Genomic DNA, 27,280 nt, shown 5'->3' with positions numbered 1-27,280 from the left:
TGGGAAAAATAACCCAATTCCAGAAACACTGTTGATATGCGACTCTTTTGAAGCAGAATTGCCTTGGCCTGGTCTTTTCCTTGCGTGTGGTGGGCACTGTCATGATATCGACGGTGGTGGAATGGAAAAAGAAATACTTCAAAATGAAGAAAAAAACAATGAAGGGTGGCTTTCTCTCTCAATTCCCCAACCCAAATCCAATGAATATTATTCTCAACCCTTACCCTCCCCCCCCCCCCCAAAAAAAACGAATCAAATTCACTCGTTTCATACCCCCCAGTTCTATTCGATTCTCTCTTTCTTTCTCCATTTCTGCTACAACCCATTCTTCCACTGCCGTGACTTAACCGAGTCCTTGCTGGGAGTATGATATACCGGCAGCAACCGAACGGGGCGGAGCCGGTTTCCTCGGAAAACCCCAGCGCATGGATGTTTGATGATTATGGTTTGTTAGACGATCTTCCTTCACTTGACCCGTCAACCCCTATCTGGTCATCTAATTTCCTCACTTGCTCTAATCCTCTCAGGTTCCTCTCTTCTTATTTTATTTTCTTTTTTCTATTGATTCCTTTTGAATTTTCGAATGACATTATCATATTAGTTGTACATTTCACGCAATTTCCAGTAGGTTTCAGACTTTGGCTTCTCTAAAAAAAATGAAATTTTAATGCCTCATTTTAGTGAATTATGTTAGCTAAGTGCAGACACTCATTTTCATCCATATTTTTTATTTTTATTTTATACATATATATCTATATCTATATATAATATAGTTTTTAAAACCCCATTTTTGAAATACATATAATATATAGTTTTTAAAAATAATTTTTTAAAATTATATATTATATGATTTTAAAACATTTATTTACTTGTTATTATTATTAATATTTTATTTTATTTTTATTTTTTGTAGGCCCCATACACTACCCACCATTATCTTCACCACTTTCACCACAAATCACGTGGGTTTTGTTTTTCATGGGAGTTGTGGACCACTCCTCCCTCAAGCTCATTGCTCTCCACTTTCAAATGACTTTTAGCATTTTTTTTAATTTAAAAGGGAACCAAAAATCAGAGAGGGGGACCACGAATTATTGAGGGAGCATAAACGAAAAATAGAAGAGAGGGTTCTGCCCGAGACTCTCGGTCGGCGGCCGAAAGGGCAACACGCAATGATATTACTCGAGCTGATGACCAAGCTATTTGGCGTTGGGAACCCTATGGAATGTGCTCCGTTAAGTCAGCGTTTAACACGGTCCAGCAGAATACTTGGGATACTAAAGATGACCGGTGGAACCTTGTTTGAAATTTTGATGGGCCTCAAAGAGTGCGACAATTTCTTTGGCTAGTTCTCCGGGAGCAGCTCATGAGTCATGACCAATGCCGAGCGTAACAAACGGAGCCTCCGGTTAATGGCATCAGATGGCAATTTCATTCCCACATTTAATTGGCGTTGGTCTCACGCTCTCTGGTGGTTCAAATGCTGATAACTAGAATCTCGGGTTCACTTCGAAAGCTTTGTGTTATCGGTCTAGCTAATGACCAGAGCTTTACATTCATTGCGGATAATGTCAAGTCTCTTTAGACTTTACGACTGCCGAGAAGTGAAATAAGCAATTCAATAGTGGAGCAGGTCACTGGGCGGCTTTCTTCTGTAACTTTATTGGAGCATAGCTTTCAGAATATCGCTACTTGTTTTACACCAGATGGCCAGTGTGCAGTAGTTGGCTCGTACAGAGGAAGCTGTCGTTTATACAATGCCTCTGAGAACAAGTCGCTACAGCAAAGTCAAATCAAATTGCAGAACAAAAAGAAGAAATCTCATCAAAGGAAAATTATAGGTTTCCAGTTTGCACCTGGAAGTTCATCAGAAGTACTCGTCACATCTGCAGATTCACAAATTTGGGTTGTTGATTGATATTTGGAACCTAAGAGGTATTTTGTACACTTCATGGCACTGAGTTCAAGTTTGCATGGGTCACTCGAATATGTAAATCAAACGAACGAATAGGTAAATAACTGGGCACATTCTTTAATAATGTTGTTTCAGCAGATTCTTATGTGATTTTGAAATGTTCAATCTTGCATGATTTCACATTGTGGGTCCCTGAGATATGACATTATGGCAATCACGTGTATCTCTTTTAACTTTTAGAGAGATGACATTATTCCTTTTGAATGAGGATTTTGTTTGTATCCTTATATATCTATCTTATTTATTTTATTAATTTTTTCTATTATTTTTTTCCATATATATTTTTAATCTAACGATATTATTGGCTTTTGAGGGGAATTTTTAATCAATCGAAGGTAAGTAATTCGAATTGAATTTTTAAATTTAAATTTTCGCAATTAAAGACAACCGATAAATTAATTGGTACCGAAAGGGCGGTTTAAGGGTGCTAATCCTTCCTTGACCGTAACCGACTCCCGAACTCGACACGTTTCTGATACAACGCAGATCAGGTAAGATGGTGTCCGACCCACCTAAATTCGTTTTAAAGTGGTCGGTGGCGACTCTAATCCACATTTTTCAAGTCGAAGCCCAATTCCGGGGCCCAACTGAAAGACGGTTGCGACAGCTTGGCGACTCCGCTGGGGACAGGTAAGTGAGTCAGGCCAGAATTAATTTTCCGTTGTCTTTTTATGCGAAAATTGTAAATTTTAATTTTAATTTATTTATTCGATTCCAATTATTTACCTTTGATTATTTTTCAAATAAATAGTTGTACTAACGTTTGTTCAATGATTTCAGATTTTTCATCTTTGGCTCTATACCCGAGCTCCAAACCCTTTTAAGTGGGGGTGAAAGCGACGCATTCGTGTGAATTTATTCACCGCATATGCCTAGAAAGTAGCCTTCGGGATTCATATACCTTATGTCTTCGTGTGAATTTATTCACCGTGCGGGCATAAGGGAATGTTTCCTCTCGAGTTTAACTTAGTCCACACAAGCTTGTAATGGGCTTAGGACTAAGGGTCTGACAAGCCCGAGGGGGCACCAGCAAGGAGAACTCGAGTACCTTTTTAGAACCTAAATCGGGAGATTATAGGGAATTAGAGCCCACCCCAAAACCTCATTCCAAACCCTAGGCTATTTTTATTTCCTGCTATATTTTCTTCTCCAAGCATGCGAACTAGACAAATATGCGGTTAGGATTTGTTTGAAATTAGCACGCGGGATAGAAATCATGTCCGGGTAGGAATAATAAGCATGTGGGGTAGATATCATGTGGGGTAGGACTTTTCATTTTCATCATTTTTTTATTATTTTCCTTATCTCACTAACTTGTTTTTTCCTCCCTTTCATTTTTTTTCTTTGGCATTTTTTTTATCATTCGCATCATTAAAACGAGGTGTTGATCCACCAAAAATGTGTTTGTTAAACGTAAATAATCTGCATTAACGGACAAAGGGGTTATAATACAAAGAGATAAAAAAAACTCAGAAGTCCAACCGCGGACAAAAGAATACTCAAAGACAAGGGTGTAGGGGCAAGACGAGGAAAATGTTACTGACCCGGAGAGTCCTTTCGAAAACTGCGAGATCAAGATGGCGAAACCCTAGCTAAGCTGGAGATCATTATTGATAAATTCTAGAAACAAGTCGATAAACTTTGGGTGGAGGGCTCCGATGGCACTTTCGTTTGGAACAAGCTCGACATAGAGTGAAAGCCGGCGATGCAGTCTTTCGAGACCTTTTGGGGGCAAGCAGCTCGTTATTTGCATATTTTAGCCAAAGGAGCCAGAACGGTTTGACAGAGTATTCAACCGGTGACAAACGAAGGCAGAAGACTAGTCAACCTATCAGAAGCTGTTCGGGGTCTATGCCTTCAAAATATTTTTGTCTCTTAAGACGTAACACTTTTGCCCCAATAAGGATTATTTATAATAACAGGTACATTTTTTAGATCAATGCCTCGAACATTTCATGCATCATGCATTCAGACATATTTTGCATTTTGTTCATTTCTTTACATTCACATTAACTATCTTCACATGATTCATCAAAAAATGAGAACACTTCGACCCTATGACATATAAGGAGCTTTACCAACATTTGTTCGACGCACATGTGGTGTCACCATATCCAGAGAAATCCATGAAGCCCCGTACCCCAGGTAGTATGATGAGAACGCTCATTGCAGCGGAGTCCCGGGGCGCACTATCGAGAATTACTCTACAATCAAGAGAATCATACAGAAAATACGTAACAAGAATCGGATCGACTTCAACAACTTGGGGGCATCCAAGTGAGGAAGACCATTTCATCATTTGAGACATTTTGTTTGAATTTGTTTTTCCATTTTTTTTCTCAAGTTTTTATAAGGACTTTTAAATAAATTTATGTTACTTTAAAGATGTTAAGCAATGGATCACATTTGTAAACTTGCAATTCTTTGAATATCATTTAAATTAAGAAACTCTGTGAATGGTTCAAAGTTACGGATCTTTGACAAAGTAACATGTTTTAAAACAAGGACCTTGACCTTACCCAAAATATACCCTCAAACACCGTACCCTGCTCTTACAATTAACTAATACAACCTTTTCCTTTCATAAGGTACGGACAACATGGGGCATCATTTGCATATGACAATTACTATGTTTTTATTTAAGATGTTCAATGACGATGATGATCTTTACAAATGAAAGAGTCGAGTATGTGAATCTAGTTTAGGTCAGTTGCTTGAAAATTGAACTCTAAAGATGAAATTTTTTACTTTCAACAAACACGTAGACTATAACAGGTTCTTCTTGACAATCTTAAGAAATTAAATCCGTAAAAATGAGCTATTCCACTAAGGCAATTGGTTATAGAGGAAACTTGAAAGCCCTGGCCTTATGAGTAGATTACGTTCAAACCATGACATTGCTCGGACACTTGGCAATTCGGTGTTTGCTCCACTGCTCTTGTCAGGCTGAAGACTCTGTGATGAGATGAACCCTTCAGTTAACTTGATAACTGTGATTATAATATTAAGTTGTCCCTCTAAAGCAATTGGTTAAACGCCCCGGCTTTATGGATTCAGCTAGTCAGATAACGCCAAATTAAATCAAATTTATCTAAGCAAGAAATTTTCGGTAAAATGAACTAAGGGAGTTAAGGAACACCTGTTATAGTCAACTACACACAAGCACTCAAGAATTTCATTTTTAGACCGATGTTTTTGCACTGCCTTTGTTAGAGGAGCCTACAAAGCTTGAACAAATATAAGATTTCAGAGGACTGAAATAAAAGGTCTAGTAAGTGATCATGCTAGTTGTGTCATTTTGTCCGCACCCAATTGAAGTGCCAAAGCATGTTGCGATATTTCAAAAAAAATGAATGACATTTTTTTTACCAAAACCTTATAAAGGAGGCCAAGCTAAAGCCAACCCATCCATTTGACACTGGTCAAAGAGCTGTAACTCTGAAAACGTTAAAAGAGCTATTGATTCCTTTGATATTCTTTGAACTCACGTTTATAATTTGATTCAATTGCGAATAATATTTTACAGCATTTTTATCGTTTTCTCTCCTGAAACAAGAAAAATGAGAAAAACATTTTCAAACAGAACAATCTCAGATATGAAATGTCTGTAAAGCCCAAGCTCGAGAAGCAAATGGGGCACGATCGATTCCATGGACCAGATTGGCAGATAAAGCACGAAGAGATAACACATAATTCATTCATGTTGCATGCATCTTAGACATAATTAGGTGCATAACATTCCTCATTTTAGCATACATGATTTTTGCAGCTTTTAGAGTCAAGGATACTTGATTCGTAAGCGCCTTTAAAGAACGATGGTGGTTGCTTAGCTCGGCAGCAAGAAGCTACACTTCGACCAACTCGACAGATTGAAAATTTTCTCTCGAACTCACAATTTGCTCGAGAGTAAATTTCAACTTCTCAATTTCAGAGCCAATTTCAACTTCACAACGAAGGATATTGAACTCCAGACAACGTAAGTTCAACTTCACGACTAAGGGACCGCTGGTTGTCAACAAACAACTTCTCAATTTCAGAGCCAATTTCAACTTCACAACGAAGGACATTGGACTCCAGACAACGTAAGTTCAACTTCACGACGAAGGGACCGCTGGTTGTCAACAAACAACTTCTCAATTTCAGAGCCAATTTCAACTTCACAACGAAGGACATTGGACTCCAGGCAACGCAAGTTCAACTTCACGACGAAGGGACCGCTGGTTGTCAACAAACAACTTCCCAATTTCAGAGCCAATTTCAACTTCACAGCGAAGGATATTGGACTCCAGACAACGTAAGTTCAACTTCACGATGAAGGGACCGCTGGTTGTCAACAAACAACTTCTCAATTTCAGAGCCAATTTCAACTTCACAACGAAGGAAATTGGACTCCAGGCAACGCAAGTTCAACTTCACGACGAAGGGACCGCTGGTTGTCAACAAACAACTTCCCAATTTCAGAGCCAATTTCAACTTCACAGCGAAGGATATTGGACTCCAGACAACGTAAGTTCAACTTCACGACGAAGGGACCGCTGGTTGTCAACAAACATTTCTCGATTTCAGAGTCAATTTCAACTTCACAACGAAGGATATTGGACTCCAGACAACACAAGTTCAACTTCACGACGAAGGGACCGCTGGTTGTCAACAAACATTTCCCAATTTCAGAGCCAATTTCAACTTCACAACGAAGGATATTGGACTCCAGACAACGCAAGTTCAACTTCACGAAGAAGGGACTGCTGGTTGTCAACAAACAACTTCCCAATTTCAGAGCCAATTTCAACTTCACAGCGAAGGATATTGGACTCCAGACAATACAAGTTCAACTTTACGACGAAGGGACCGCTGGTTGTCAATAAACAATTTCTCGATTTCAGAGTCAATTTCAACTTCACAACGAAGGATATTGGACTCCAGACAACGCAAGTTCAACTTCACGACGAGGGGACCGCTGGTTGTCAGCAAACATTTCTCGATTTCAGAGTCAATTTCAACTTCACAACGAAGGATATTGGACTCTAGACAACGCAAGTTCAACTTCACGACGAAGGGACCGCTGGTTGTCAACAAATATTTCTCGATTTCAGAGTCAATTTCAACTTCACAATGAAGGATATTGGACTCCAGACAACGCAAGTTCAACTTCACGACGAAGGGACCGCTGGTTGTCAACAAACAATTTTCCAGTTCCATAGTCAATTTCAACTTCACGGCGGAGGATATTGGACTTAGAACAATACAACTTACTTGGATTTCAACTTCACGACGAAGGATATCCAATTCCAGGCTCAGCTTAACGACGAATGGGCCACCCACGGTTTCAACTTCGTGACGAAGGGAATCGTGCACACAAGCAGTATCAATCTCTAGATTGGATTTCAACTTCACGTCGAGGGATATCCAACTCAAAGAAGGTGTGTCTGCCAACCAAAGACCTTTGAGTTCGACTACGCTCAGCTCCAAGGCACATCATTTGCAGCATAGCTTAAGTCGAGAAGGGTTATCTGCCAAAGACCCTTAAGTTCGATTACACTCAGCTTCGAGGGCATATCATTTACAACATAACTCAAGGCTAGAAGGGTTATCTGTGACCAAAAGACCTTTGAGTTTGACTACGCTCAGCTCAACGGCACATCATTTGCAGCATAGCTTAAGTCGAGAAGGGCTATCTGCCAAAGACCCTTAAGTTCGATTACACTCAGCTTCAAGGGCATATCATTTACAGCATAACTCAAGGCTAGAAGGGTTATCTGTCACCAAAGACCTTCGAGTTCGACTACGCTCAGCTCCAAGGCATATCATTTGCGGCACAGCTTAAGTCTAGAAGGGTTGTCTACTAACAAAAGACCTTTGAGTTCGACTACACTCAGCTCAACGGCACATCATTTGCAGCATAGCTTAAGTCGAGAAGGGCTATCTGCTAAAGACCTTCGAGTTCGATTATATTCAACTTAGAGTCAAATCATTTACAATATAGCTCAAGGCAAGAAGGGCTATTTGTCAATAAAATTGTCGAGTTCGACTCTATTCAGCTCGATGATACCTCAATCACACTACTGTCCGGCTGCAATCAAGGTTTTCAAGTCGAGAAGAAGACCTGGTTAACCGTGCCTTAGTGACAAGAAACTGTTTTTCGGCAGCATAGTTTAAGCCAAGAAAAGCCATATGTCGACGAGGACCTTTCGAGTTCGGTTTTATTCAGCTCAAGGGCCTGGCAATCATATGGTGGAGTCAAGGAACTACTTTCCAGTCGAATTTTAACCAAGGTCTTTAATCCGAGAAGAAGACCGAGGTTGACTACAATTTGGCAACGAGAAGCCACGTTCCGATTCAAATTTCGAACTACGGCTTCAATTCCATATCATTTCAAAGTGGACTCGACTTCGCAACGGAGGAGCCATCCGCAACTCAATTTGACAGGGAGTTATTTTTCAACTCTACTGAACGAAAATTTGTGTCTTTTTATCTTTGTCCTATTTTTCGTTCCCCGAAAAAGGACAAAGAGGGGCAGCTGTAGACACTCATTTTCATCCATATTTTTTATTTTTATTTATACATATATCTATATCTATATAATATAGTTTTTAAAACCCTATTTTTGAAATAATATAATATATAGTTTTTAAAAATAATTTTTTGAAATTATATATTATATGATTTTAAAACATTTATTTACTTGTTATTATATTAATATTTTTATTTATTTTTATTTTTTGTAGGCCCCATACACTACCCACCATTATCTCCACCACTTTCACCACAAATCACGTGGGTTTTGTTTTTCATGGGAGTTGTGGACCACTCCTCCCTCAAGCTCATTGCTCTCCACTTTCAAATGACTTTTAGCATTTTTTTTAATTTAAAAGGGAACCAAAAATCAGAGAGGGGGACCACGAATTATTGAGGGAGCATAAACGAAAAATAGAAGAGAGGGTTCTGCCCGAGACTCTCGGTCGGCGGCCGAAAGGGCAACACGCAATGATATTACTCGAGCTGATGACCAAGCTATTTGGCGTTGGGAACCCTATGGAATGTGCTCCGTTAAGTCAGCGTTTAACACGGTCCAGCAGAATACTTGGGATACTAAAGATGACCGGTGGAACCTTGTTTGAAATTTTGATGGGCCTCAAAGAGTGCGACAATTTCTTTGGCTAGTTCTCCGGGAGCAGCTCATGAGTCATGACCAATGCCGAGCGTAACAAACGGAGCCTCCGGTTAATGGCATCAGATGGCAATTTCATTCCCACATTTAATTGGCGTTGGTCTCACGCTCTCTGGTGGTTCAAATGCTGATAACTAGAATCTCGGGTTCACTTCGAAAGCTTTGTGTTATCGGTCTAGCTAATGACCAGAGCTTTACATTCATTGCGGATAATGTCAAGTCTCTTTAGACTTTACGACTGCCGAGAAGTGAAATAAGCAATTCAATAGTGGAGCAGGTCGCTGGGCGGCTTTCTTTTGTAACTTTATTGGAGCATAGCTTTCAGAATATCGCTACTTGTTTTACACCAGATGGCCAGTGTGCAGTAGTTGGCTCGTACAGAGGAAGCTGTCGTTTATACAATGCCTCTGAGAACAAGTCGCTACAGCAAAGTCAAATCAAATTGCAGAACAAAAAGAAGAAATCTCATCAAAGGAAAATTATAGGTTTCCAGTTTGCACCTGGAAGTTCATCAGAAGTACTCGTCACATCTGCAGATTCACAAATTTGGGTTGTTGATTGATATTTGGAACCTAAGAGGTATTTTGTACACTTCATGGCACTGAGTTCAAGTTTGCATGGGTCACTCGAATATGTAAATCAAACGAACGAATAGGTAAATAACTGGGCACATTCTTTAATAATGTTGTTTCAGCAGATTCTTATGTGATTTTGAAATGTTCAATATTGCATGATTTCACATTGTGGGTCCCTGAGATATGACATTATGGCAATCACGTGTATCTCTTTTAACTTTTAGAGAGATGACATTATTCCTTTTGAATGAGGATTTTGTTTGTATCCTTATATATATATCTTATTTATTTTATTAATTTTTTCTATTATTTTTTTTCATATATATTTTTAATCTAACGATATTATTGGCTTTTGAGGGGAATTTTTAATCAATCGAAGGTAAGTAATTCGAATTGAATTTTTAAATTTAAATTTTCGCAATTAAAGACAACCGATAAATTAATTGGTACCGAAAGGGCGGTTTAAGGGTACTAATCCTTCCTTGACCGTAACCGACTCCCGAACTCGACACGTTTCTGATACAACGCAGATCAGGTAAGATGGTGTCCGACCCACCTAAATTCGTTTTAAAGTGGTCGATGGCGACTCCAATCCACATTTTTCAAGTCGAAGTCCAATTCCAGGGCCCAACTGAAAGACGGTTGCGACACTAAGTAACTAAAGTTGGGTTAGCGACTTAGCGTTATTTAGTTTTGGACTTTGGAATTATGATTTGCAATGGAATCGGGCGATAAGCTAAGTGGCTGGCTAGCTTCCATGGCTCAGTTACTTGTTCCCTCAAGTTAGGATATTGTTGATTTCTTGTTCCACTATGAACATGCTCGTTAATCTTTTTTTCTTGAAACTACAGTGCAGAATTTAATGAATCATTTGGGAATTCCGACAATCTTATCGAAACAGGCTCCCGAAAACGGTATATAGCTACTCGATGGTTATCATTTTATTGTATTTGGTTACTTTGTTCGCCTGATATTGCAGATACTACTTTAGCTTCTTTGGCTGTCACCATCTTATTATATCTTTAAGTTTGGGTCGGTTTCAGTGTAGTCTTGCTTTAATTTGTTGATCAATCTCATACAGGGTTTCGCTTAGTAATCTATTCAACATTCTTATGACAGGGTGAGGTCTGGAACATGCCGTGCAACTGGCTCCAAAGCTTGCAGGGAAAAGAGGAGAAGGGATAGGTTAAATGACAGGCATGTTTTGATATACCGAATTACCGATTTCCCTCCCTTAAATCGATTTTGCCTTCTCTGATGTTTGCATTTTCAATATCTGAAGGTTCCTGGAATTGGGTTCTATCCTAGATCCTGGAAGGCCTCCCAAAGTAGACAAGGCTCTTATATTGGTTGATGCTGTTCGAATGGTTACTCACTTACGGGATGAAGCCCTGAAATTGAAGGAGTCGAATGAGAGTCTGCAGGAGAAGATTTATGAGTTAAAAGTGAGCTCGGATTCACTGTTTATTTGTTACATATTTTATTCATTAGTACGCATGGACTGAAATTTTTTATTTGATCCATTACTGTCACATAAGTTTCGATGCTGTGGATGCTGAGACGAGATTTACTTTTTAGGTTGAAAAGAATGAACTTCGGGATGAGAAACAGAAGCTGAAGGCCGAGAAAGAGAATCTTGAGAGGCAAGTCAAGGCCATGGGTTCTCATCCAGGATTCCTATCCCATCCTGCTGCTATTCCAACTCCATTTACTACCCCAGGCCAAGTTGTCAGTGGGAAGCCGGTGCGCTATGTTGGTTATCCCAGAGTTTCCATGTGGCAGTTCTTGCCTCCTCCAGCTTTCGATACATCGCAGGATCATGCTCTCCGACCTCCGGTCGCGTAAGTTGGCAGCCTGGTATTGACTCAAAGAAGCAATTATCATTTATATGTTATTGACAGATATTGGAATCTAGGTGTGCTGCTAACAGTTGGTAAAACCATTGATTCAGAGCATCCTGGAGTTAAGATGTTTGTGTTATTTTTACCAGAAATTTGAAGTAAAAGCAGACTATTTATTGAAATTTCTATTGCCTTGAACATATGGATAGAAATGGAGTAAACAAGTTGACCATTAAAGGAAGTGAAATGTTCAAATGTACTGGATTATCAACTCTGGTATCTCTCACGTGTTTCCCGTACCACCTTATGATCTTTAAGCCAAAAGGTCAACAAAAATGGCACCAAAGCTGATGGCATTTTTATACCTAAACAAGAGGGGCCCACTCGAGTGAAAATAGCCAAATCCCACCATGAATGGTCCATAACTGCTTATTTCACACCATTAACCAAGGACAATAAAAAATTGTTAAAGATCACTATCAGGGACAAAGTGGAAAAGCAACAATGTCACTTTCAGTTCAGTCCAATCAGAGTAGAGAACGCATAGTTCCAAAGGATTAAAATCAATTTCTTTTATGTCCAACTTGATCTTTATGCTTCAAAGGCACCTACATCAACTCCATGTATTCATTGCCTTTTTTGAGTTAAAATGCTTTGGATTCTCACAATATAACAAATTACCCATCTTAGTTCAATCAACTTGGAATCATTTGTTCTTATCCATACTTTTGATTCTTTAATGATTCTTAGAAATGTGACTTGTAAGGTAAAAGATATAACAAAGTATTATCTATTTATAATTTATTTTAACTGTTGACATCGAACACACATCATATAGATATGGTTGCTCGAACTCGAGACTTCTAAGGAGTACAACATTCTCTTTTATCTTAAGGTAAAAGATATATACTCAAGTATATGTTACTAGTTGCAGTTGACTTGGCTGAGAACATGATTGTTGCTTGCTTGGCATGAAAGCTCAAGAGTTGACCTAACAAATAAGGTTTTTTCCATCATTGTTTCATACTGGTTCAAGATCATTTGAAAAGAAATGGCTCATTTGATCCATCTCTTTGCCATTTCCATCGGGCAACATAGATGTAAATGATTTGTTGAATTCAGAAAATGGTGGATTTCGATGTGCAAACTTTGGTTGTATGTTTTGTTTTCATGCTGTCACTTGCCATATGCCATGCCGATAGGAATCTGAAATCTGCTTTGCAGTGTTCAGATGCTGATAATTCTACATTGGAAAGTTCATTCAGGGTCAATCTCGACAACCTTCTCGGCTTACTTACCGAAAAAGGGCCTTCGAGTAACGGATTCTTGAAAACAACCGTAGGAAGGAAATCAGGGAAGATTTATGGTCTTATGCAATGCAGAGGGGATATCTCTGCAGAAAACTGTGCTAATTGTACGAGAGAATCCACTGCAGTAGCCTTGCGTGATTGCTCGAAGAGCAAAACGGTTCTGGTTTGGCTCACTTGGTGCTTCCTCCGCTATTCGGACGAGCATTTCTTCGGTGTCTGGGATCAATCTTCCACAGCAATAGTCAATGAAACCAATTTCGATAACACATCCGTCATCTCGAGAGGGCTCGCCTTCATGAGTGAGGTCGCGGTAACGACGTCGAAGCAGCCTCTGATGTTTTACACTGCGGTGTTGGATGCAGGCCGATTTGGGAAGCGGTACGGCATGGCTCAGTGCACCAGAGACATTAGCAGAGCCGACTGCAGCAGGTGCTTGGACACTCAGCTAATGACATTCAGAACCACAATTGGGAACAAGAGAGGATGGGAGGTTTACGGGTTCCAGTTGCATGTGGTGTGGTACCATTGACCACCAGTTCTATTCGAACTTTTCCATCACTGCAAACAATGGTGAGTCCCGATCGCATTCAAACATCACTCGTTGCAGATCTCCACTGCATAATATAAATGAAATCGAACCGTTTATGTGATGTTGAAACAGGTGAGAGGAGATTGCCCTCGCCTGGAGGTGCAATTGGCATAACAATGGCAGTCCTGTTGTTTTTATTTGTGCCATAATCATTCATTGAGGCCAAAACTCAAAACCAAGACCTGCAGTTTCCTTGTTCTATGCCCTTGAAGATCAGATAGTTGCAACTCCCGAGTGGTGAGTCAGCTACAAAGTTGTTGATCACTGATAGTTTTCTCAGTCACTTTTAGTTTAATTTTGCTTGGAAAAGTTACCAAATCTATACTTCGTATGTCATCTTTGTCACCACCTGTATATTTTCATGTCGTTATCAGCATACACATTCTCCAACTTTTAATAAAATATCAAATAAATTCTTGGTTTAAATGACTCATTCAATTGATCTAGTTATAGGTTGGTTTTACATATTTGGGCTTAGAATAACTCAAAGCCCGTATTCCATTACATGAATAAAAGGATTTGACAGAATATAATTTTGGTAAGCATTTTAACGAGCATAAGGCTCTGCAAATGAATCCTCATGTTTGGCCAAGGGGAAAACCTCGTCATTGGAACGATTGGTGGAAATTTTGACTCTTGAGCTATAGCCCGAGGACGAATACGAGACGTCTGATTGAACGGAGCTATGCATGAAGAATGCAGGCTCCGATGGCATCGGAAGCGTCAACGAGTTGCTATTCAGCATGATGACGACCGACGCCATCGTCGGCCGGTCCGCCACGTTTTCTTGAACACAGAGTAATCCGATGTGTATGCATCTCGTCATTTCGGATCCCGAAGAAACCCTCAAAGCAGAATCTATGAGATTCACCGTTGTCCCTTCCCTCCAGTTTTTCCAAGACTGCAGCAAATTTTCAAATTTTATAAAGTTGATCACCAAGTTTAAAAATTATTTCAATATATATAGTATCATGTATGTATACTTACATAGCTCAGAAGATCTTCCATGTTATCTTTGTCGTTGAAACAATTGTTTCTACGACCGGTGATGATTTCCAAAATCAATACTCCGAAGCTAAAGACGTCGGACTTTACGGAAAATTGTCCGTGCATTGCATATTCCGGAGCCATGTAACCACTGCAGATAAATAATAAGAACAATTGGTTAGAATCATATATATATGGTTTATCATGTGTACTTTAGCAACTTACTAGGTTCCCACAATTCTACTTGTATTTCCCTGTGTTTCATCCATAGTAAACAATCTTGCCATGCCGAAATCTGCAATTTTTGGATTCATATCTGCGTCTAGCAGAACATTACTAGCTTTGAGGTCGCGGTGAATGATTCGAAGTCGAGAATCTTCATGCAGATAAAGGAGTCCCCGAGCGATTCCTCCGATGATTTTGTATCGTGTTTCCCAATTCAATTGTTCCCTCATTTTGGGATCTGTATGTATAACAGTAAGATATATCAGACCTGCTTAAACTTATCTGGTAAGTGAATTCAAGTTTAGAGGCAGCCCTACTGAATATGAATCGATCGAGGCTTGCATTTTGTACAAATTCATAGACAAGAAGTCTTTCGGTTCTTTGGAGGCTGAATCCGAGCAGCCGGACTAAGTTCCGGTGCTGAAGTTTGGCTACCAGGAGGACTTCATTCTTGAATTCTAGGTCTCCTTGTCCGGATTCCCTGGATAACCTTTTCACGGCTATGTCTTGTCCAGTAGAAAGCTTGCCCTGAAAATATGGAATCGAATTTTTTAATCTATCAACAACGCATTCTTTATTTCGTTGGTATGACATTTGGTTTACCTTGTAAACAGACCCGAAGCCACCTTGACCAAGCTTATTCTCATCAGAAAAGTTATCTGTTGCAATCCTAATGGTGGCGAAATCAAATTGCAAAGACTCTGGGTTGATAATTTCTTCGTCCACAGCTGCCATAGGAGCAAGTAATTGTTAATATATGTTGAACTCGTCAAAATATAGCTAAATGTTATCCCATACGTGCATGAAGTTAGAAATTTCAACTCTTAATCTTACTTTCAACAATGTCCTCCTTCCTCTTCCTAGCTCTTAGAAAGAAGTAGACGAAGATTATAATTATCGCAACGACGGTAACCGGAACTACGACGGTGATTATAATTCGTGACGTGTTATTATCTGCAAGAAAAGCAGGATTAATTTCCAGCAAGGAAAGTGTTGCATATTTGAAATCAAGCTTAGATGTCTTACTGTTGGAACTTGAAGTGGTTCCATTGGTTGGTTCGTTGTAGAAACGTTGCGTCTCGAACCTCACAAAACAGCTCGGAAAAATCACCTGGCCTCCCCGTCTTCCACCGCAGCAATCCGGGATTATCGGCAGAGCTGTCTCCAAGCAGGTGGTGCATTCTTCCTGAGACAAATCAGGGGTGCACTGCTCAAGTGCATATATTGGCTGCAAAGCAGTATCTATTACATTCCATGTTGCAAACTTGCGACGAGAGCCACCCGATGAGGCTCTATTCATAAGATCAACCAGCAGATTGTTCAAGGCTTGATTAAAACTGTCCGGATCCGTAACATTCAAAGGATTAGGTCCTCTGATGATGACACTACTGTCCAGAACACCAACGATGGAACGATTCGAATAACGCAACATACAAAAATCATACCAAATGATTGCTTCCTTCCTGTTGGGACAAGCACTTGTGATCTCACTCGTGGCATTATTGATACAACTAAGGCAAACATCAGGCCGGACATCGCCTCGACAGAGCGCGATCGAGTTAACTGTATCGAGATCTCGGCCAACGGACAGATTATAGAAACCGTAATCATTCTCAGTGATCGAGGAGAAAGAAGAGAGGAGGGTGTTGAGGTTTGCCTCGTAGGTACTACCGTTGGTGAAGTTTCCTCTATCTGAACAACTCGAAGCCACCGGATTTGGGTTCTGGGCAGTACCGAAGGTGAAAACAAAGCTGAGAGCTAACAGGAAAAACAGTGCCGATGAACCAGTCTTCATGGTTTCAATCTAATAGCTATGGAAATCGTGTGAAGAAGGATTCTGTGTCATCAGAGTATTTATAAATGACTACGCAGACGTGTTGGTCCAAAATTTATATTTTATCTAAGTTGAATACGTCAAATAATCAACGTTTTTGGCTTGTAATAAATTAAATTTTAGTGAGCAGGTTTATGTGATGGGTGTCATTAAAATGATGCCATCTGTTAATTATAGTTATTTTATTTATAATTTTAAAATTATTTATTAATGATGTATTTGCATATAATAACAGTATTGTATAGGATACCAAATGCAATATTTTGAACCTATTTAAAAAAAAGTTAATTCCGTCATACATGTCTAAATTGTAACCTTTATTTTAAATTAATCTTTAAATTTTTAAATATTTCAATGACATCCTCTAATTACGACCCATTCTAAATTAGTACTCAAACTATTGAACACTCCAATTTCATCCCAAATTATAACCCATGTTTTAAATTAATTTTTAAATTTTTGAACCTTCTAATTAATTTCATCCAAAAAATTTAAGTAAACAAAAATCTTTTTTTAAACATATAATAATATAGTTTGACCTAACGATTTTATTAACAGGAGAAGTGATTAGCATATACCAATAGTCTGGGATGAAATTGAAATGTTCAAAACTTTGGGGACTAATTTAAGATAAGGGTTACAAATTAAGGATGGAATTGCAATGCTCAAACTAAGAATGGGATTAATAATTTAGGGATAAAAGTAAAATTTTCAAAAGCTTAAGGATCAATATAGAAAGAGTGCGAGAATTTGAGGGCAAACGATGAAATTGACTCTAAAAATTAACATTATGGTGTTCTTGAATCAATCGCTTCCAGATTTGAAGAAATCAAATTGAGACCAACTCTCCATATGATTTTCTTTTTTACCGTTTCTAAAGCAGTATGCGTACAGGAATTTCTAAACCCCAAAAAAAACATTATTCTAAATTTCTTACAATTAATTCTGGAAACACTATCGAGGATATAGATCAGTAATGGAAGCTTCATTCTTGGACAATGGTAGTTCTTCACTTTTAGATTGGTACGATTCGGACACTATCGAAGACGACATGTCCGAACCGATGCCGGAGTGCATGAAAAAAGCGGGTTGGGAAGGCATTGGAAGGGTGACTGAAACACTATTAAGCATCAGAATGATCGTAGCCATGGTTGGTCTGTCTGCTACGTTTTCTTGAACACAAAGTAATCCGATGTGGATGCATCTCATCATTTCATTCCTCGAACCGTCTTGCAGTGTCGGATCGATCAGATTCATTGCTGTCCCTTGCCTCCAATGTTTCCATGCCTGCAACAAATATGGATTTCGATGAGCTCCAGTTTCGATTTTTCGACACCTTCTGTAGCTTTAGATGATCTTACTTACAGAGCTTATTAGGTCCTCCACAGTTTCACCATGTCGGAAGGAATTGTTTTTCTGACCACTTACGATTTCCAAAACTATCACACCAAAACTGAAGACGTCCGATTTTACGGAGAACTGGCCGTGCATGGCATATTCCGGTGCCATGTATCCACTACATTTTAACAGTCCGAATGTCATACTCGAATCCGATGAACATTTCTATTGTATAGAGATGCAATATACGCATACAAGAAACGATGTTCCAAGTTTTTGATTCTTACTAGGTTCCCACAACTCTGCTGGTGTTGCCTTGCGTTTCGTCCCGTACAAACAACCTTGCCATTCCGAAATCTGCAATTTTCGGAATCATCTCCGCATCTAACAGAACGTTGCTCGCTTTAAGGTCCCGGTGAATTATCCTCAGTCGAGAATCTTCGTGAAGGTAAAGGAGGCCACGAGCGACACCTCCAATGATTTTGTAGCGACGATCCCAATCCAGCTGCGCTCGCTTGACTTTATCTATATATGTTAGATGGTAACACACTAGTCTCAGAACAATCTACACATATGTATATATATTCGAGATAGTAGGACGGAATCGGTACCGAATAAGAAATGATCAAGGCTGGTGTTGGGCACAAACTCATAGACGAGAAGCCTTTCACATCCTTCCAAGCAGAATCCAAGGAGCCTAACTAAATTGCGGTGTTGAAGCTGGCCACTAACGGACTTCATTCTTGAATTCCAAGTCTCCTTGTCCAGAATCGTTTGATAGTCTTTGACGGCAACCTCTTGTCCATCGGAAGTAGACCCTGGAAGTATTTCAAATTTTAGTTCAAGACTGCCAAAACGGATCATCATTCTTTCCGATGAGATGTTTACCTTATAAACAGCTCCGAATCCACCTTGGCCGAGCTTATTTGCATCGGAAAAGTTATTGGTTGCGGTCCGGACGGTGGCGAAGTCGAGTTGCAGGGAGTCAGTCCTATGACCGAATCATCATCAGCTGCAAGAAGCAAAAGCTTACACATTCAGATGAAGTAAATGGCAACTTCAAGCACAAACACAATTACTTACTTGCAAGTAAACTTCTTCGGGTCTTTCTGGTCCTCCGAAAAATGCAGATGGAAGCGACTAGCAGTACTATGATTCCGACAACTGAAGCAACAACAATGGTGATAATAAGGGTTGTGTTGTTTCCGTTTCCTGCAACATTAATTAGTCTCCAATCAGGATAAGAATTCTAACTTAAACATATTAATCCTATATGTAAATCTGACTTGGATTCAACCTTTTTAGTACTTTTATTTTTTTTCAAAGTTTAAAGTTTGATTTTGAATGAGTACTAAAATGAAATAAAAAGTAGAGTTTAAGTATGATTTTGAAAGCATTTAAAGTTTATGTACTAAAACAGACCAAAACTAATAGTTTAGTTAGTAAAAGCATAAATTACCCTAATTTTAACCGTCTTTCAATTTAAATGGAGCAGACACTTTACCTCCGGTAGAGGGGGGAGGGGGAGGGGGAGGAGTCGCAGACGGCCGAGGTGACGGTAGCGGAATTGGAGTCTGATAAAACGGGTCAGACTCATACCTCAAGAGACAGCTTGGTCTGAGAATTCGGCATCCCCTTTTCCCAAACAACAACTTCCAATCCCATTCTTAGCCACACTTAAACAATCGACACATTCTTGCTCGGACAAATCCGGACTGCACTGTACCAGAGCGTATACTATTTGAAAGAAGCCCACCGACGAGCTATCCGCCGCATACTTCCGGAGAGGACCCGCCGAGGCGGCTCGGCTGCTCAGGTTATTCAACAGGTTATCCAACGCCGCATTGAACTGATCGGCATTCGTCACGTTCTGCGTGTTAAATAGACAAGAGCCGGGAGATGTTTCCATTTCTCCAAATAAGTTTCGGTTGGCGTAGCGCAGCGTACAAAATTCAGACCATCCGACCGCCTCCTTGTACGACGGACACTGTTGCCCGAGCTCCGATATGGTTTCGTTGAGACAAGTGTTGCAATCGTCTTGGTTTCTGTCTCCCCTGCAGAGTGCAACGGCGTTAACACGGTCGGAGTTCTGACCAGCCGACAGATTATAGAAGCCATAATTGAAATCTGTCTGAGAAGTGAGCCGAGAGAAGACGGTGTTGAGGTTGGACCTGTAGGTGCTGTTTGCTGTGTAGTTTCCGGCCGTGTTCACACAACGGGATTGGAAGAAGGGATCGGCTCCAAGGCTGAGATTAGCAACGAATAACGGGAGAATAGAATAAAAAAGGAATAGCAGTCTTGAAGATCCCATATGAACACAACCAAATTGATTGATCTAAAATGTGTTCCACCCAATTACATGAGGAAAATGGGCACCAAACTTGACTTTTTTCCCCAATAAAAAGCTAAACTTTAGGTAATGATCTTCAAAAACTGGGTATCCATCTTCTTCTTCAAGTTTTATTAGCCATCAAATCAGACTTTTTCCCCCAATAGAAAGCTAAACTTTAGAATGGAAATGATTTTTTTTGTTTATAATATAAAGTGGGAAGTGGAATTATTATTATTTTATCAGGGATGGCTAAAGGGCTGTTGAAGATGATAGTGGTTGTTGACCATTAACAAAGAAATTAAATTTCTTAAAGGCCTTCGCAGTTCACACTCTATGATTAGTATTATAATTAGGGTAAGTAAAACTCGTCTCGACTTAAAAAATTAATTAATTAGATTTAAAAATTAATTGATTCAAATAAATTCTGACTCAACTCGAAAAAAATTCAAATTCAAATCGAGTTGTAAAATGAAACTCGAATAACTTAAATTTTAAGTAATTAGTAGATTTATTTCAAGTTGGAGTCGAGTTCTTAGACTTTATATAATATATATATCGTAAGTAAAAAAATATAAATAATACATTGGTATTATATATATAATTAATCAAGTAACTTAAATTGAAATTAAAAAATATTATAATATTATAAATATTTACAATTAAATTTAAACATAAACTCAAAAAATCAACTTGAATTTTATAAACCCAACTTGAAAAAAATTTAAATTAAGTCCGAGTTATAAAATAAGATTCATCAACTCGAATAACTTAAAATTTTTAACTAAATTCGAATTTACTTATCAAAAGCTGACAGCTAACTCTGACTATTATCAATGGAACATTCAAAACTTAATCATATAAGAAACAGTAATAGATTGGGATGGGAGTGATGGGCATGAATATAATAAAACAACAATAATTATTTATAATTCCCTTTAGCTAAAAAAATACTAAAACTATGCTATTTTTTTCTTCATTCACTGAAATTATATTTTCACAAAAGGGTAATTTTTGTCTTTATAGTAGTCTCAATTTATCACTTTTTCTTTTATCGTATTTTTACATCAATTTAACCCTCGAAGTTACTCAGTTGCATCATTTTATACTCTACTCTAACTTAAAATCTTAAATTATAAAGCTTGAACCCTGAATCACAACCTCATAACCTCTAAACTATAGATCTTAAACCATAAATCATAATCTAACGTTTTAAGTCAGGGAGGATATAGAATGGTGTAATGAGCAATTTTACGGGTAATTGATACGAAAACATAATAGTGCTAAGTAATAAATTAGGTTTACTATAGGGGCAAAGGTGATCTTAAGTCTATTTTTTTTTTATCAAACTAGGTATTTAAACTATTATGTGTAATTAAAATAATATACCAAATTTTATATGACATATTAACATCTATTGATCGATAATTAATTTTTTGAATGAAAAAAATATTAGGACTTAAAATAATTAAATATAATAATTTAAGTACTTAATTTAACCAAAAATAATTTAAAAACCTAAAATAAGAAAACAACATAATTTAGGTATTTATTTTTACTTTAATCATTTATAATTTATTGTGGAAAATATAATGGCGTGCTAAAATCAATCACAGTTGCAGGTCAAACAAGGTTTATAACATATATTTTTCTTAAGTTCTATCCGTCCTTATTATATTGTTAAAATTTTTAAATTTGATTGTAATTATTTTAAATATTATAAATAATTAAATTTTATAAAATGTATATTTAAAAATACTTGATTTAATATTTTTTTAAATATATATTTTACATATTTTTATCAATAATAAATTTTAAATAATAATAAATCAAACTAAAAAAATTGACAAAAAATGTCAACGGTAGATAAACTTAATAGATTAGAGGAAATATTATTAAATAGATTAGAGTAAATATTATTAAATAACGTCGAACCTATAATGAAATATTGAAAATATTTGTAAATATTATTAAAGTTCAATTATCGATTAATTTAGTTCGAAATTAGTTAATTAATCGAATTAACTGAAAATATTAAATATTTAATATATCACATATATTATGTATATATTTTAAGTTCAAAGTCGTTAAGAATTAAAATGAAACTATTTTTCAATCATACTAAACTCATTGAACTTTCAAGACCTAATCAAATTTTAACTGAAATAAAAAATATTTTTATTAAACTCAAATTAATTTCATTAAAAAATTATAAAAATTTCAGTTTGGTTAACGATTAAACAATTTTTTTTATTAATTCAATTTTAATTAATTTGATTCGATCGGTGGTTGAATTAACCTTTTAAACAACATGTTCCTATTCGGTCTGCTCCTTGAATCTTCAAATAGCAACATTACTTCATCTCCCTTTTGTTCACATTATAAGAATAGATCCTAATAGGGTGTAAACGAATAGAGCGTTCGGGGAATTGTTCATGAATCGTTCGTATAACATTCGTTTATGTTCGTCATTGAGTTAAAAGAATGAATATGAACAAAACTTTTATGTTCATTTAATAAACAAATGAACATGAACAAAAGTGTGTTCAGTTGTTTATGTTCGAAAACAAACTTGTTTATGATTGTCTCTTTTTCTTTTTCTTTTTCTTTTTTATATTTTAAATATCGGTGAAGATAATGACTAATTTGAACATAAGGTAAACTTTGGAGTTTTAAACTGTGAAGTTTAAAGAAAATAAGGACTAATTACATAATTTCACCATTTCTTTGGTTTGACCGTCTGATTAATATTAATGAACATATTTATGAGCTTTAAATGAATATGTTCTTACGTTTAAATGGACATGTTTGCGAATGTATCGTAAAAAATGGGGAATCCAAGCAATTGATTAAAAAAGACGAGTCATCGAAGTTTGACATTAAGCTATCAAGTTAAAGTAAAAAATTAACCCTTTTCTAAGTTAGTTAGCGCACATATTTGGTCAACTGAAATAATTGAAGAAAGCTAGAAATTTAGACATCGGTCTCCCGGAGGATAACATGATGTCTGAAAGTTGAAAACAGTCGGTTCGGCTTACCGGAAGGGGAAGCTAGCACTGAATCCCACCATGCTTGTCAACTTTTGGTTGTTCATGTCTGTCAAATGATCTTAGCCATGTTCTTACCACTGCCCATTTGCTATGATACAGGAACTTCACATCGGATAGTGCGTACGGTAGAAACCGTGACCACCTCCTTGCGTCCTCTCCGATCAATGTCTCCAAAAATGGGGTTTTCTTCAGTGGCAGCATTGGGCAAGACCCCAACAAAGTATATCTGGGCCTTTGCAGAGGGGACGCTTCTGCTCAGTTTGTTCCGACCGTATCGATTCCGACTCGAGGCATCTTCGCCGAGTGTCACAGCCAAAAAGAGCCATTTCATGGGGACCGGGGAATCCGCCTTGTATAGTACGCTATACTCATCGCTCTGTTTTCGAACTCTGGAGATAGATCCAAACCAACATAGGATGTAATGACGACAATATAGACTCGAATTCAACGCATTTTGATGAGGTTTGGGGGAATTTAACTGATAGTTTGCAGAGGAAAGCTTCCAAGGATCTTCTAGGCTAAAGTTTGCAACCGAGGAAACCGATTTCACCAACCTTCGAAGGATATATTCGCTCTCAGTGCACACCGGATCTATCTCAGAGTGACTGCTTCAACTGCCTTCGAACATGTGTGGATGTATCGAGACGTTGCCACGGGAGGCAGGGAGGATTCATCCATAAGCCTAACTTTTTTCTTCCAATGGGATTTCCCCTTTTACGAATCTTCAGCTAGCTCTCCCGGTCCGATCTCCACCACCTCCTACCATGCCTAATATTCCTCCTCCAACTGATACAATAGAAAAAGGTACACTGGACCTCTTTAATTGTCCCATTTTCCTATACATGATTATGTTGCGGCTTTGCAGAAAGGAAAGCGCCACTTCTCCAACAGCTATATTCATCGTTGTTCCATTGCTACTTTAACAGCGTTCGTACTCTTACTTGCATCTCGCTTTTAAGAGACGGAAGAGACGAGAAGCGGGCGGAAGTAAGTGACCATACCATTTCACTTTGTTTTCAGGTACATATACGGTCACCAATTCAGTCTCTGATGTTGTAGATGACATGCCTGCACCAGAATGGCATTTGACTTCACAGGCAGTCATTGCAACTCGACTTCAGCACTATCAAAGAAGCAACAATGAACTTCTCCAACATAATAAGTTCGGACAAGGTGGATTCGGTACTGTTTACAAGGTAATCAGACTGTAATGGAAGAATGAGTCGACATAACGTAGGAATAGATTCATATTTTCCGTTGGTTGCCCAAGGAACGCTTCCGACGGACAAGAATCGCCGTAAAGAGGCTGTCAAGGAATTCTGAACAAGGAGATCGGAATTCAAAGAATGAAGTCACATTAATGGCAAGGCTTCACAGCACAGGAATTTGGTTAGGCTTATAGGTTTTTGCTTACAGGAAGAGGAAAGGCTTCTTGTCTCCGAGTTTTTGCCTGCATCAAGCCTCAACAACTTTATATTCCGTACGATACCATTCTTGCTGCTAACATTGTTTTACCATAAAGTGAGTTGTTTTACATTTTTCTTTCAAATTTGTAGATCCAACCAAGCGTTTTCTGTTGAATTGGGAGCTCAGATACAAAAATCATATGCGGCATCGCTCGAGGGATTCACTATCTTCTCAAAGATTCTCGACTACAAATCATTCATCGGGACTTAAAAGCCGATAACATTCTATTGGACGCGGAGATGAATCCTAGAATATCAGATTTTGGAATGGCAAAGTTATTCAATTTGGATCAAACTCATACTGATACAAGTAGAATTTTGGGAACATTGTAAGTGTCCTCTCAAATGCCATGGCAAGTATTAAATATTCAACTGTCACTGAAATCGACTTCGTATCTTATCGTTTATAGTGGATACATGGCTCCGGAATATGTAACACGGGCATTTCTCAGTCAAATCCGATGTATATAGCTTCGGGGTGTTGGTTCTGGAAAAATCACTGGTGAAAAATCAGTCACTTCTTCCATGAGGAAACAGGGGTCTCCCAACTTATGTAAGGCAAATTCTGGCATCAAGCCTCAACAACTTATATTCCGTACGATACCATTCTCTGCTGCTAACATTGTTTTACCATAAAGTGAGTTGTTTTACATTTTTCTTTTAAATTTGTAGATCCAACCAAGCGTTTGCTGTTGAATTGGGAGCTCAGATACAAAATCATATGCGGCATCGCTCGAGGGATTCACTATCTTCTCAAAGATTCTCGACTACAAATCATTCATCGGGACTTAAAAGCCGATAACATTCTATTGGACGCGGAGATGAATCCTAGAATTCAGATTTTTGGAATGGCAAAGTTATTCAATTTGGATCAAACTCATACTGATACAAGTAGAATTTTGGGAACATTGTAAGTGTCCTCTCAAATGCCATGGCAAGTATTAAATATTCAACTGTCACTGAAATCGACTTCGTATCTTATCGTTTATAGTGGATACATGGCTCCGGAATATGTAACACGGGCATTTCTCAGTCAAATCCGATGTATATAGCTTCGGGGTGTTGGTTCTGGAAATCATCACTGGTGAAAAAATCAGTCACTTCTTCCATGAGGAAACAGGGAGTCTCCCAACTTATGTAAGGCAAATTCTGGGAATTCTGGGAATATTATCCTGTTTTCTGCGAAATCTGACTGGTGTTGATTGAAGTAATTTGCAGGCATGGGAAAACTGGAAGAAAGGGTCAAGTTTGAATGTAATAGATACCAATCTGAAGTGTGGTTCAAGAAGTGAAATGGTGAAATGTATCCACCTTGGGTTGCAATGCGTTCAAGAAGATATTGGTAGCAGACCAAGAATGGGTTCAGTTGTTGTTACTCTCAGTCGATGCACTTATTCTCTTCCGGAGCCCTCCAAGCCTGGATTCTGCCTGAACTCTTCTCCGGTATCGGGTAAAACAGATTCTGACGATCCCGAAACCGGAACCATCCAATTTATCCGAAATGAGGTTTCAGTCTCGGACATGGTTCCTCGATAAGGTTTGAAGAATTTCGATGTCATTAAACTTGTATTATTTAACACCTGTCAGTTTAATTACAACGTAGTATATGTTTATAATTTTTCTTAATTATGATAGTGTACATAGTCCATTAAACCATTAAAACCACCCATAAATTCGATATAAAAAAGAATTAATTGAATTTGTTTCTAAATGTATTTATAAAAATATTAACAATATGATATACATTAGTTATCATCATAATAAAAGTATTTATCATTTTTAATTAAAATTTAATAAAGACTATATTTTCAAAAAATTAATAAAAATTAGAAGTAATTAATTGAATTTGTTTCTAAATGTATTTATAAAAATATTTAACATTGACCGCTCAATCACCCTGCTGCAGTCGCTGGTGCTCGAACTCATGACCTCTAGAAACGACAACGATTCATTTAACCATTGAAGTAAGTTGGTTCGTGTAAAAATTTTATATTAGGTTTGTGGAATTCAAGGTATTTTCGTTGAAATAAACATTTAATTTACGTTTAAGAGATAATTGAATCAGAAATTTTGGAGTCTAATGATTGTTGGTGACGATGGTCGACAATGACTAACAATAGTAATTGACAATGATAGACAACAGTGATAAGTGGTGACCTGAGAAAAATTTTGACAGAATTAAAGGGTCAAATTAATATTTTATATAAAATTTAAGAATTAAATTAATATTTTATATAAAATATAAGATATAATTAATATTTTATCTAAATTTAAAATTGGTAGTTTTTCTATACAATAGCATAATATAAAACTAAACAAGGCGTAATCTAAATTATTAATATTTTTTAATATTTCTTGTTGCGCCTTTTCTTAATTTTATATTAGGCTGCATTTCCTTAGACATCCTACATGATTAAGTTAACGAGATTTAACTATCCATGGACCAAAATTGAAAATATTTATTGTCGTAGCCGGTTTTCGCCCGGGCACGAAATTTTTACTTTTACTTGGCGGGAAAATTTAAAATGAATAAATAAATTTTTTATAAAATAATATTTTGGGAGTCGGCATTGACCTTTTTGGGTTAGGTAGT

At 37.7% G+C, this 27,280-nt stretch overlaps 2 protein-coding genes and 2 pseudogenes across 4 annotated transcripts; 2 read left to right on the top strand and 2 right to left on the bottom strand.

Moving 5' to 3' along the window:
• Nucleotides 1–266: 266 nt before the first annotated feature.
• Nucleotides 267–11,606, top strand: LOC120151927 (transcription factor ILR3-like). Of its 3 annotated transcripts, none has more exons than XM_039164233.1 (5): nt 267–527; nt 10,570–10,632; nt 10,838–10,915; nt 11,001–11,208; nt 11,297–11,606. In XM_039164233.1, the coding sequence occupies exons 1-5, from the start codon at nt 367–369 to the stop codon at nt 11,561–11,563; spliced, it is 777 nt and encodes a 258-aa protein (XP_039020164.1). In that variant the 5' UTR covers nt 267–366; the 3' UTR covers nt 11,564–11,606. The 3 variants fall into 3 exon arrangements, with proteins under 3 accessions (XP_039020164.1, XP_039020167.1, XP_039020165.1); XM_039164236.1 differs by having other exon boundaries at nt 11,001–11,163; nt 11,339–11,605; XM_039164234.1 differs by having other exon boundaries at nt 11,001–11,163; nt 11,297–11,604.
• LOC120151922 lies at nt 10,444–20,192 on the bottom strand (annotated as a pseudogene).
• On the top strand, nt 12,596–13,607 carry LOC120151897 (annotated as a pseudogene).
• LOC120151919 (cysteine-rich receptor-like protein kinase 26) lies at nt 13,988–16,480 on the bottom strand. Its single transcript, XM_039164229.1, has 6 exons — nt 15,505–16,480; nt 15,274–15,398; nt 14,988–15,198; nt 14,671–14,908; nt 14,446–14,596; nt 13,988–14,359 (listed from the first exon to the last, which is right to left on the bottom strand). The coding sequence occupies exons 1-6, from the start codon at nt 16,463–16,465 to the stop codon at nt 14,006–14,008; spliced, it is 2,040 nt and encodes a 679-aa protein (XP_039020160.1). The 5' UTR covers nt 16,466–16,480; the 3' UTR covers nt 13,988–14,005.
• Nucleotides 20,193–27,280: the final 7,088 nt, after the last annotated feature.

The sequence above is a fragment of the Hibiscus syriacus genome, unplaced genomic scaffold (genome assembly GCF_006381635.1).
Source record: "Hibiscus syriacus cultivar Baekdansim isolate YM2019G1 unplaced genomic scaffold, ASM638163v2 tig00111070_pilon, whole genome shotgun sequence".
Lineage (NCBI taxonomy): Eukaryota > Viridiplantae > Streptophyta > Magnoliopsida > Malvales > Malvaceae > Hibiscus > Hibiscus syriacus.
This window is presented reverse-complemented; position numbering and strand designations above follow the sequence as displayed.

Coding starts and splice junctions, on each gene's coding strand:
- LOC120151927 (XM_039164233.1), top strand. CDS start 367: ATGATATACCGGCAGCAACCGAACGGGGCGGAGCCGGTTTCCTCGGAA. Junction 10,633..10,837: donor GAAACAGGCTCCCGAAAACG/GTATATAGCTAC, acceptor TTCTTATGACAG/GGTGAGGTCTGGAACATGCC. Junction 11,209..11,296: donor GTTACATATTTTATTCATTA/GTACGCATGGAC, acceptor TTTACTTTTTAG/GTTGAAAAGAATGAACTTCG.
- LOC120151919 (XM_039164229.1), bottom strand. CDS start 16,465: ATGAAGACTGGTTCATCGGCACTGTTTTTCCTGTTAGCTCTCAGCTTT. Junction 15,399..15,504: donor GAAGGAGGACATTGTTGAAA/GTAAGATTAAGA, acceptor CTCCTATGGCAG/CTGTGGACGAAGAAATTATC. Junction 14,909..14,987: donor CCTCGATCGATTCATATTCA/GTAGGGCTGCCT, acceptor TTATACATACAG/ATCCCAAAATGAGGGAACAA.